This window comes from Macrosteles quadrilineatus, unplaced genomic scaffold (assembly GCF_028750875.1).
Source record: "Macrosteles quadrilineatus isolate MER2022 unplaced genomic scaffold, UCM_ALF_1.0 Scaffold_3__2_contigs__length_128488019, whole genome shotgun sequence".
Taxonomy (NCBI): Eukaryota; Metazoa; Arthropoda; class Insecta; order Hemiptera; family Cicadellidae; genus Macrosteles; species Macrosteles quadrilineatus.
The window spans coordinates 8,318,544-8,331,535 of NW_026542596.1; the positions used below are offsets into that span (position 1 = coordinate 8,318,544).

The window sequence follows — 12,992 nt, forward strand, 5'->3', positions numbered from 1 at the left end:
ATTTAAACCTCAATAGTGTAGCATATGGTTGGAAAGCTTATAAAATGGCGCAGTTTTTAACATATTCCGACACTTTCCTGTATACAGGGTGTGAACAAATGCAATTGACCAATGTTTTTTGAATTTTTACCAAACATCTTAATTTTTATCTTTGAATCTATTTACGATGGAGTTTTTACAACTGATCCTCTGTCATTTTGTATTATTCTTATTCAAAATTTAATGTAGAACACGAAAATGACATTGTCTACTCAAATCCATTTACAGGTAATTGAGAAATAGCTGTATTAAGTTTAAATACATAGTTATTTTTGAAAAACATAAAATAATTCTTTAGGAAGCTAATTTTTAGACTTGGGACATTTTATATGCATCATCATACTGCATTTACTTTGTACTTACACCAAAAAATTTTTTTCACACTGAGTACCAAACACCCTGTATATCTACTAGCTGTAACCGCGGGCTTTGCCCCGTTTAACTTCATAAGTGAGCTCGTTCGCATGGCTCAATCACGTCCTGGTTGAAGTTCGTTCGCTACGCTCACTCACCTTTGGGTTGGAGCTCGTTCGCTGCGCTCACTTGCCTTCAGGTTAGCTCGTTCGCTACGCTAACTCGCCTCCAGGTTGAAGTTCGTTCGCTACGCTCACTCACCTTTTGGTTGCAAATTAGCTGTTGTCATAAATTTAAAAAAAATAATAGTACTAAGTACTGCACCCTGTTGGTAATCCTTGTAACTGTAATGCTATTGAACATCATAGAACAGAACCAACTTGTTTAATTAAAACAGCTGTTAAGATTCATTAATTCCATTTAAATATGAGTACTCATAAGGTTAACATGGGAAACTCCAGAGCCACTGGGGCGGAGCCCGAGAGTTCTGATTAAATTCACAACCTTGAAAATATATGTTTAATTCCACGTTTAATCCATTGAGCTGATGTCGCGAAACTCAAAAGTTCGCGGCCGGAATTTTACCCCCTGGTTTGTGACGTCACGTTTGGCCAGGGGGTAAAATTCCAGGGGCATAAAAATCCGCTACCCCGTAATAAATAGGGTTAACTCACCACAGTCAGCACCTGACCCTGGACAATCTCAACTATTAGGTAACAAATGCGCCCTAACACTACCCCAAAACGACTTTTCGTTTTCAATTGGTCCTCTATCAATGACCTGTGTTGCCTGTACAGCGAGGCATTTTGAGAAGGAGAAAACCGGCCCGAATGCTTTAGGTTTATCAATAACGAAGATAAACATGGTCTGAGTTACACACCGGTAATCTTTGAGTTGACTCTTTTAAACTCATTGTAAATATGACTGTTATTCGTTTTGAAATAAATCCTCTAATACTTTGCAATTGCTCGAATTCGAGCAACATGTACACTAGTATCTATAAAAGAGGAACTATGTATGTATGTTTGGGACCCTCTGTTGGTTGATTCCCTCTTGATCCCTTCCCAGGTTTTTCCTTTCTCCTTCAACTCCTCAACCAACGCCCTTTTCCAAGTGTTTCTGGGTCTTCCAACTCTCATGCTTCCAGGTGGGTTCCACTCCAATGCCTCCTTAGCCATGTCTCCATTTCCCTTCCGCAAGGTGTGCCCTACTCATCTCCCATTTTCTTCTTTTTAGCTGTACTTCAATTGGCTCTTGGTTTGAGCGACGCCACAACTCATCATTAGTTATTGTTTTGGGCCACCTTATTCTCAAAAGTCTTCTCAGGCACTTATTTACACATGTTTGTAGCTTATTAGTTATTGCTCTGCTAAGCTTCCAAGTTTCACAACCATACAGCAGCACACTTTTTACATTTGAATTGAAGGTTCTTAGTTTGTTTTTAAGTGAAAAACTGTTTGTTCGCCAGACTTTGTTCAGAACACTGAATGCTCCAAAGGCTCTATTTGTTCTTCTTTTTACGTAATTTTCTGTTCTTCCATTCTTTTCTATAACACTACCTAAATACAAAAAGTCTCCTACTTCCTCAACTTCCTCGTTTTCAAGAATAATAGTACCTCAAGCCTCATAATTTACCTTCATATATTTTGTCTTTCTTTTGTTTATTTTAAGTCCCGCTTTTAAGGCCTTTTCTCTAAGTTTTTCTGTTTTCTACTGTAACTGCTGCCTTGTTGCTGATATAAGACAAACATTATCTGCAAACTCTAAATCTTCCATTTGCTCAAAAACTCTCCAAGTAATTCCCGTTCTTCCTTTAGTGCTCTCCTTCATTATATTACTGTTATACTGTATAAATAGATTTAATTGAAAATCAATTAAGACAAATGTAAATTCACTTAGTCAACAGGTCCGCGGCGGCGGGGGTATTTAATAAATCTAAATATTGTTCTTCCATGGCCTGTGTGAGGACAACATTAAATGTTTAAGTTTTTACTGAGAAACGCTTGTGCAGCTGTGGTTGGCTTTTGGAGAAAGTACCATAAGCTCAGAGTATTAAAATTGACAATTTTACAAGACTCAGCTTTGTATGAATAACAATATGCTGTCCATTAAAAAAAATTACTAAATATTTTGGTAGTATAAATTTTGTTGTAACAACAGACTGTATTTATATAATTATTGTTTACAGGGAATGTTACCTCTTCTTTTGATCTTTGATGTGCCTGAGAACTATTTGACTACCAACATGAATGATATTAATGAAATCATGCATAGTCATGAAGTTATCATACAAATAAGGAACAAACCTAAACAAAATGTGGTTTCAGTTACAATCAAGGGTTTAGAAAAAAACGCAAGTAAGTTTTATTGATACATAGTAATACATTTTGTAGTCACGTCTTCGTAGACTCAATAAGAATTTATTAATGGCATTAAACTTATTACAGTAGTAGGCAACGTCAATCAGTACAACACATGGGGTGTGTATGTAGCATTTTTTGTGTTTTCAACTTAGATACTACTTTATCCACATGACATTGGTGGCTTAACCTACAAGTAAAAAAATCATCTACAGTGTAAGAGGCATTTTGTTTTTAAGAATGCCATTACATACGATTTAAAATTATTTACAGACAGAGTTCTAATTTCTAATGGTTACTCATTAAACAATAGATACTGTTGATAATGGTAGCATTTGACGGTTTTACTTCATCTAATATAAGGTGTAACAATATTGTGCTTAGTTCTAGCATAGATTAAACAAGTATGTTTAATCTATGGTTCTAGTGTTGTGATGATGACTGCTGTGCTGCATGGGAAAGTTAGCGAAATTTTCTTTTACATACATAAGGTTGAAAAAATATACAGTGATGGCAAAGTTAAAATATTGAGCTGAAAAAACTATGTTTACAAGATTCAAGTTTAGTAAGACCCATATAATAGTCCTAATAGGTTTTATAGGTTTTTTTTTTTTTTTTTTTTGCCAAGTGAATATTTTGTTGGAGGCAGCTGAGTTTCCCCACAATTGAATTCCATAGCTAATATGAGAGTAGAAGAGACCAAAATATGTCATCAGAAGAACTTCTAAGCTGACACTATGCTTAAGGTTTCTTAACAGAAGGACAATACGAGACAGCTTTTTAGAAAGTTGAGAAACATGTTCTTCCCAAGTCAATTTACTATCTAGATAGGTACCAAGAAGTTTGACAGGTTTAGTGAGGTTATTGTAGAGTTGATTTTTTCAAAGAAAAGCACAGGAATTCGGCTTTATCTTCATTTAAGGATAGATTGTTGGCTAAGTACCATGACTTTGCGGTTGAAAAGGCATTGTTGAGTTGAGTTTTAACATCACATTCAGTTTTCGCAGATACAACAAAAGTTGTGTCATCAGCATACAAAACACTCAGTACTGGAATGTTGTAACTTATGTCGTTCTTAAACACACACAAGAAACAAAAAAGGCTCTAAAATGGAGCCTTGGGGAACGCCAGCAGTTCCATTAAGCATTTCAGAAGTGGTATCCTTAATTACAACAATCTGTTTTCTATTAATTAAATATAAACTTAACAAGCTTAACTCTTGATTGTTGATATAATAACATAAAAACCTAATTTACTCTACAGAGAAAATTGTGAGAGATTGTATCAAATGCTTTACTTAAGTCTACTAGGCAGGTGCCAACAACTACCAGCTTCCTTTCAAAACCTTTAAGAATATAGTCCACAACTGTTTTAACAGCCATGGCTGTGGAGCGCTTGTGTCTGAAACCATACTGATGATCATACAGTAAATTATAAACTGAGAAATATTCATACAGCTGCTTAAAAACACATGATTCAACAATTTTACTGATGGGAACAATTAATTGGGCGATAGTATAGACAAATAGAATTAAATATAGACTGTCAGCTGTGCTATGGTTACCATAAGTTCTGGCGGCTTGGAGCGCCTTGTAGCTACGTAGCACGTATGCCGTAACTACATGGCGCTACCAGTGGTGTGTGCCAGAACTTATGGTAACTGCAGCACAGCTGACGGTCTATATTTAATTCTTTTTGTCTATGGCGATAGTTTTCTGGACTGCTTCTAGACCTTTTTTAAAAACTGGAGTGATCTTTGATACTTTAAGGGAGTCAGGAAAAATGCCAGATTTTAACATGAGGTTGATAAGAAAGGTGAGGGGATGAACAATGAAAGAACAAATTTTTTTTACAATACGCACACCGTGTGTACTCCGTGACACCTTCACTTTTGGAGTTGCTCAGTTCAGACACAATAGAGGCAACTTTGTTTGGCACTCACTTCCTCCCACTTGAAAACATTAGTGTTACTAGGCCTAGAGCCACTACCAGTTTGCTGTTATTTAAAAAATATATTTATAATCTTTCTTTTATCTCTGTTTACAAGATTTTTCTTGTTCCCTCATTATACTCCATGACTTACTATTTATTTTCTCATACTATTACTTATTTATTGCCCAACTATACAGAGTGCTCTTTTACTTTTAGATAATATTTACGAAGCTCGACGCCAACTCATCGGTCTGAAGGAGCCAGCCGTTGTAGCCAACATACCTTCCACTTATGTTGGGGTCAATCAAATAGCAGTAAATACGTGCAACAATCACACATGTAAGTCAACTAAAAACACAACACTTTGTTGGTTGAACTTGTATATAAAAATGTCCCTTAAGATACCAACAAACCATATTAAGCACATTCTTTACCACAGTTGCATGCTATATCAGCAGATGCAAATGAAGGTGGGGGAAATAGCCCACATGTAAAAAAGGTTCTTGTAATTCAGAAAATGATTCTAAGAATAATAGCCAAAGTAGATGTTGTTGAACACCATAAACCAATTTTTATTGATTTTAAAATTCTCACTGTTGTTAACTTGTATATTTTTAATTTATTGTTAACTAGTTTTAAGAATTTAAATGCTTTCAAATGCGTAAAGATGTCCACCAGCACAATACTCGATTCAGAGATAAACTTGACATTCCCTATGTTAGACTGGAAAAATCTAAGAAAAGCTATGAAATAGTGGGCATGCAATGTATTAATAAGATACCTACTTTTATGTTCTCTCTCCCATATAATTCTTTTAAACATAAAATGTTCCAATGGCTAGCTGTTAATCCTTTTTACGAACTCAAAGACTTTTTAGACCTTCCTTCGTCAAAGTTATGTTTTTAGTTGTCATTGTCTAACTTTTATGCCTTCACCTAATGCCTTGTAGTACAACCTGTCTAATTTTGTAATGTTTTGCTAACTTTTAAGTGGTTGTTTTTACTTCTCGATAGTGATAAACTCTGTGATATTAGTTTAAGACCAATAATTAAATAACTTAAAATACAATTTTTTTTGTAGACTTCAAAGTATACCTTGTAACTTACTTCTCAATTTGACAACTGCTCTGCATGAAAAATGTTTTGACTCTTCCAATGCATTTGTAATATGTCTACTGGAAATAAACATGTCTTATGTCTTATAAGGTTTTTATTTAATATTGTGCCATTTTCCAAATTAAGTAAAACATCATACAAAATAGTTTTATTTTTTTATAAACTGTGACAAGTTTATGACGATGGACTATGTAGTGCAAATAAAGCATTGTGTTTGAGACTATGATTTATGAGGTCCAATTTGGTAAATACTGTATGCTAATCTAATTGTCCTAGAGTAAAACTTTTTTTCTAAAGATTTTCCCATTTTCCAAGTTTAGCTCACAAGTGCTGAGATACGTATTTTGCAGGTAATGTGGAGATGCTGAGTCCCAACTGTCTGTCTGTGAACAACATGTTTTTGTCTCCTCACAGCCAATCACCTGTCCCGGAGCTCAGTGGATGGAACCAGCTGACTGTACCATACAATCAGCTGGTCCCTCAGCAACATTTGCTACTCCAACATCTGTTACCACGTGGTCAACAGCAACACAACACTCTCGGACATTCCCTGTCAATGCCTGATATTGCTGGTGAGATTTGATTTTGCTGTTCTGAATTTACAATGTGTTTTGATAAAAATTTATCATTTTTAGCGAATTTCCCATATAGGGAATAAGCTATTACCGTAGTACTCATGGTAAGACCTGGACCCGAGACCGATTTAATTTTTCATTTTGAGGTCCCTAGAGGCCAAAAACACCATCTGTTCAAATTCATATATATATATATATATATATTTATATACAGTATGTATTTATATATATATATTTATATATATATTTATAAATATATTTATATATATATGTGTCCGTTAGCGCGATAACTCGAGCAAAAATGATCCGATTTTGATGAAATTTGGTACAAACGTGTAAACCTACGTTTATTCGAACGAGTTCGCGATCCAGCATAATCGGACCATGGGAACGGGGGTTTATGGGGGGTTTTATAGGGTAAAAATGGGGTTTTCCCATTTTTGAACCTAAAAACAAAAAATTTTGCGATTTCTTTCCAAACCGTTTTGTAGAGCTTAAAAAAAGAAATAATTTAGTATATTGAAGCGCTGTTGTATGCCTAACGGTCACGGAGAAAATTCAAAAATAGTGTAATTAAAAATTCCCATGTTATTCTTATGGAGAAAATGAAAATTGTTGTAGTTTACTTGTTTATGGGTATATATTGATAAAATTTGGCAAATTTATTTATTTCATCCTATACTATTGACGTATGGTCAAAAAACACTTTTTACCTTCCCCGTAGCAGCAAACCTAAGCACTCGTTAAATCTAATGTTATTTAAATAGGGAATAATATGACTTATTTATGGAAATATTTTAGTAAAAATGTAATCAGACGAGTTGAAATTCGCTTAGTCTGCAGGTTTGCTGCGGCGGGGGGATTGTTTCTATCTATCTACAAAATTATTCAGATTAAGCTTGTGCACAAGGCATTTTTTTAATGTTATAAAGTGTATTTTACTTAACACATAAAATCAGGTACCTGTACCAACATTGGTAGTCTGTTACTACCATCGACATATAAAACTAACTGGATCGGCTGCTAGGCTCCGCGACCCGAGCCAACGACCGGGGTTGCGTTTTAGATTTTGCAGGCGTCATGTGGGATTAAGCGTCTCGCTGCGCCACATCTTAGCATTGTCGCGGCCAGGACGATGCACTTTATCCAGCCCTTTACTCTCTACTAAAACGATGTAAGGCATTTTAATAATCAATTTTCATGAACTTTTGTACAAGTAATAAAAGTGTAAAAATAACCCTGTAAATAACCGAGTTTTTTTAGTTATTAATTACAACAATTAATAAATATTAACTGACGGCGGATATTTCACACTGAGGTTCCTTAAGAAATATAATTTAAATTCCGATTTTAAATTTTTAAGGATGGAATCTATATAAATATATATTAGATACAAAGAAGTTATCGTTGGTGTTGCACCTTATTACAGCCGTATTCAATTTAATTGATGTCTTAACTGTACCTATAAGTTTTGCTTTTTCTGTCTGGATTCCAAAATGTTCGTTTATGCTAAGACAATGATAACTCATTTTAGTAAAACATTTGTTTAGCAAACCATCATGAATCGTTACGATTTACGTTGTTCATGTATCAATAGTTCGTGGCCTATTTTGGTAATTTGTATTATAAATTACCAATCTAAATCGTCTAATAGTACTTCATTTCATATTGTAAGCCGTCATTTTGACAGTATCGGGTCATCTTCGGTCTAAGCAAATATAAATTGTTATGATAAAATTTTATGATTTTGAGAAAGATTTCAAATACTAATTTTATATGTACTTGTTATGCTTGAAGCGTTGCAAATTCCTTAATTAAGTTCTATATTTTTGTGTGTATGTCTGTTGCTAACGCATTAGTGTCCTTTTTCTCAATGTCACGAAAAAAAGGTAATGAAAATGTCAACCCGAATAAAGTGTTAAATGGTGAGGTTGAGGCAATAGTTTAAATACTTTTAGCCATTGTGGAACTAACTTTCAACTATAGACTTACCTTAGGGATATGCCTCATAGATCTAGGCCTATAAAGCTCTTTTTAGTTTAATCATTGGATTTAACATATGGACCAACACGAGCCGCGTGACATTTAATTGCGAAGCATTTGTTTTGGCTTGAAGCAATCAGATACTGTATTTGCGAAGGTTTATTAGGTAATAGTTTTTCCAGCATATCTGAAAATATGCAAACCAACTGCTGTTCTTAATATAAGAAGGTTTCAACTGACTACTATAAGATCCCCGTGCGTAGAACGGGCACACAGCTAGTAAAAGTAATAAAATATTACAATTAAGAAACCTTTACGACTTTGTTCTTTCTTCACTTACTACTCTAACGAAACCAATTATGTTTCAATGTAACAATACAAAATAGTTTATGTTAAAATGGGTTTTATCAGTTTCTCGTAAAATACCAAATATTCTGGGGTAAGGTATTAGTAAGAACGAGGTTAGATTGTATAAGAACATTATATTTAGGAAACTTTGTAAAACAAAGAAACATATTTAGCCTAAACATTGCTAAAAAGAATAAGCTTATTTAACTTCTGCCGCATACCAAGCTTTGACAGAGAAGCTTCTGCTGTTTTACGCTTAGAAATGCTGTGGCATATAATTTTGTTAAACATAATACCAATTAATTTGATTAATTTCATGTCATGGCTTTCCTCGCCAAATATGATTAAGAAAAACGTTACCAGCAAAGGTTCTACATGCTAACAAAATAGTTTTTGAAGGAGGTTATTGTAACACGCACGTGCGCCCAAGGTCAAGTGTCGAAGACACGGTTTCGCGCGCTTTATCCCACATGCTGCCTTCAATTTGCCCATGCGGCAACCCCGATACACTCCTGTATTGGCTCGGAAAGTTCTACACGACCCTTACGGCCTGCGCGCAATCCAGTTAGTTTTATATGTCGATGGTTACTACAGATCATCTTCATAGCGCAAAACACACATTTAAACAGCATTGAGATTTATATCTGTCTTGTTTAAAAAAGTAATTCTAAAAAACAGCACAAAATAATTTAGGTGTGGAGTGATTGATACCTCAAACATAAGAGACCATGGGGAGTTAATTTAACTTACCACAAAATGATTCATGGCTCCATTGAGTTTAAATTTAAGAAAAGAAGCCAAGTAAGATGGTATCGTACAGAGACTATTAGAAATTGTTAATAGCAAGTGCAGTGAGAGATATGGCGGCAGTGGACCGGGGATGTGCTAAACAAATGTTAACCCATTGGGGAAGGAATTAATGCGCTGCCTGCAGCACCCTCTGTCGGCAATTAATTTTACCGAATTTGTAGACTTTTACTCTAATTGTTGTAGAAAGAAAACCTTAGGTAATAAGTTCATAATTCTTTCGCTATTTTGTTAACATTAAAATTGCTCACAAAAAAAAGTGGTAATTGGATAGTCAAAGTGTAAAACAAAAATAAATAAAATTATAAGGATTATAAAAATTAAAAAAATTAAATTTTGAAAGTAATCTTGATTTACAAATTCCAAGATTAATCCAGTCACCAAATGACACTACTATTATAAAGTTCAATTGATTCCCTACGTAGAAAAATCAGAAGTTGTGTACCTTTATATGTAATAAAATAGAAAAACAATTGTTTGTTTACCTACCACAGCTGGTTTCCATGGCAACACAACATTGTTTGTCATTCGCAAAAATAAATGAGTAAATACGCAAAACAAGAAGAATGATATTTATAAACATAATAAAAGTAAGAAGAAGCAAAAAAGGGGGCAAGGGGGGAAATTAATAATAATTAAGTAACTGTCCTGAGGTCTACATTAATAGTTTGTTTATTTGCTTGTCATCTGGTTTGATATATTATTGTTTCATGTTTACTTTAAGTTTTTGGTTTTTGTTATTAAATACAATGAAAGAAGTGGCTCTAACAAAATGGGTTTTAATTTAATATATTTAAGGGCACAACATGGTGGCAGCGGTAAAGACCCAATAAATTGAGTAACAGGGTGTCTAATATATATGCTGCATTACAATGTCAGACTCAGAAAACTCAGATATAACAGTAAGAAGACAAACATCTAAAATGACACAACATTCAGCAACATTGGGCTTCATTGATAAATACTCCTTTAAACCAGAAGATTGGGGCTCATGGTTAAAAAAGTTCAATAGGTACAGAAATGCTACCAATTTAGATCAAATAGATGGAGAAAAGCAAGTAAATTTCCTTATAATATCCATGGGTGATAATGCAGAAAATGTATTAATAGCAGCAGGAGTAACAGAAGAAGATGAAAAGACTTATGATAAAGTGGTGGAAAAACTTAATAAGTATTTTACACCAAGGGTGAATTTGACCTATGAGAGAGCGAAATTCAATCAACGAGTACAAAAGCAAAATGAACCGATATCCGATTTTATAACAGATGTACATCAATTAGCTTCTTCATGTGATTACAAAGACATGAAAGACAGCCTTATTAGGGATAAACTCATTGTTGGAATAACAGATTCAAAGTTATCTAAGGAACTTCAACTGATGGCTGACCTAACCTTGCATGAAACAATAAATAGATTGAAACAAAGTGAAATTATAAAGAACCAACAAATTACTGTTAACAGATCAAGAGAACAAGATTTTGCAGAAATAGACCAAGTGAAAAAACATCCGAACTTGAAACAAAACATAAGACAATATACTTCTAATTGTTTTTACTGTGGAGGACAGAGGCATCCTAAGGAGGAATGTCCTGCTCAGAATATTGAATGCTACTACTGTGGATTGCAAGGACACTTCAGCCGATGTTGTAAAAAGAGACAGAATAATAAATACAGAAATCAGAACAATAAATACAGAAACCCAACCCTGAATCAAATTCAGGAAAATACCGAGAACAGATTGGAACAGGATAATAGAAGCGAGGACAGGTATTACATTAACAGAGCTGAAGTTAAGAAAATAAGAGCGACAACAAGGAACTACAATAAACAGAATGAATTTGAAATTGATGTAAAACTTGATGGGAAATTGGAACATTTCAAGATTGACAGTGGAGCCGACGTGACGATTGTGCCTCCAAGAATGGCTAGAAACAAATTATTGACTAAATCAAACATTGTTTTAAAAACACCTGGGGGGAAGTATTTAACAGTTTTAGGTAAATTTGAAGGTGTAATTCAGTATAAGAATAAAACAACTCGTCAAACAATATATGTGATCAATGGTCAAGAGGAAGCATTGATTGGGAAACCATGCATCTCAGCCCTAGGGTTCTTAAGGGTCATCAGAGGAGTTAAAAATGACATTCAGTCAAGTGAATATTGTAGCAACCAGAATATCAACACAGACCTACAGAAGATCAAGAATAAATATCCAAGTTTATTTAATGGGATTGGTAAGATGAAGAAAGGAGCTCAACTTAAACTGAAACAAAATGCGGTACCGATGGAAATAAAAACTCCTAGAAACATACCTATTCCATTAAGAGAAAAAGTGAAAAATGAACTTAAAAGAATGGTTGAAGCGGGAATCATTGAAGAAGTTTGCGGACCTACGGAGTGGTGTCATCCAATGGTGGTAAGACCTAAACCTAATGGCAGTGTAAGAATAGCCCATCACAACTATTAATGGGACGGATTTTAAGAACAAATCTACCAGTGAATAAAGCAACTCTACTTCCAGCCACACCAAATCACAATAGATATAGACTTAGACAAATGGAAGAAAAGAGGAAACAGGAACAACAGTTCAATAAAAGACATAGAGTGACCCAGGTCAAGGATTACCCAGAAAACGCTAAAGTTTGGGTATCGGACCGAAGAGAAGAAGGGGTAATCAAGGAGAAGTTAGAGAACAGGAAATATAACGTTGAAACAAAAAAGGGAGGAAGATATATCAGGAATACAAAATTCTTATTCCCTATGTTCTCCTCTGGAGAAAGAGAAAATCCTGATAAAGAAAACCCCCATACACAGACACTTCCTCCAAGACAGACACATACACCAAGATCCAACCTACATAATCATTCTTCAACCATACACAGACCTACCAGAATTGTTAAACCTGCCAAGAGGTTCATAGAAGAACTTTAAGAGGGAGATGTCCTGAGGTCTACATTAATAGTTTGTTTATTTGCTTGTCATCTGGTTTGATATATTATTGTTTCATGTTTACTTTAAGTTTTTGGTTTTTGTTATTAAATACAATGAAAGAAGTGGCTCTAACAAAATGGGTTTTAATTTAATATATTTAAGGGCACAACAGTAACTAGTGGCGCTGCGTAGCGGTGACACAAGCGGCACTCGTAAGTTGGCGCCAATGGGTTAGAACAATATATTTCCTTAAATATTAGGGCAATTTTTTATAAACATGCTCCTCTAGTGCATAGGCAGGTTACAAAGAAAAAAACACCATTTAGAACAACTGAAATGATCAAATTATCAAAAATTAAGAATAACTTTAGATGGAAGTATTGGCAAACTAAAGATGGCAGGGATTGGGAACAGTAAAAAACTATTAGGAATGAGTTAAATGTATTTGTATACAAAGCAAAAAAGTCCTATTACATAAAAACAAAAACCCTGAGTGATTCAAAGTAACCAAGTGAGTTCTGGTCAGTCATGCGAAGCTGCAGTGTAG

The 12,992-nt window shown here is 34.5% G+C and overlaps 1 protein-coding gene across 1 annotated transcript in view; it reads left to right on the plus strand.

The window, feature by feature from the left end:
* LOC128990840 (protein bicaudal C-like) overlaps window positions 1–12,992 on the plus strand; it is a 51,423-nt gene that overhangs the window by 25,116 nt on the left and 13,315 nt on the right. Inside the window, exons 9-11 of the mRNA XM_054413453.1 lie at window positions 2,582–2,750; window positions 4,902–5,024; window positions 6,151–6,372. Coding sequence (XP_054269428.1) covers window positions 2,582–2,750; window positions 4,902–5,024; window positions 6,151–6,372 — 514 coding nt within the window. The remainder of the gene's footprint in view (window positions 1–2,581; window positions 2,751–4,901; window positions 5,025–6,150; window positions 6,373–12,992) is intronic.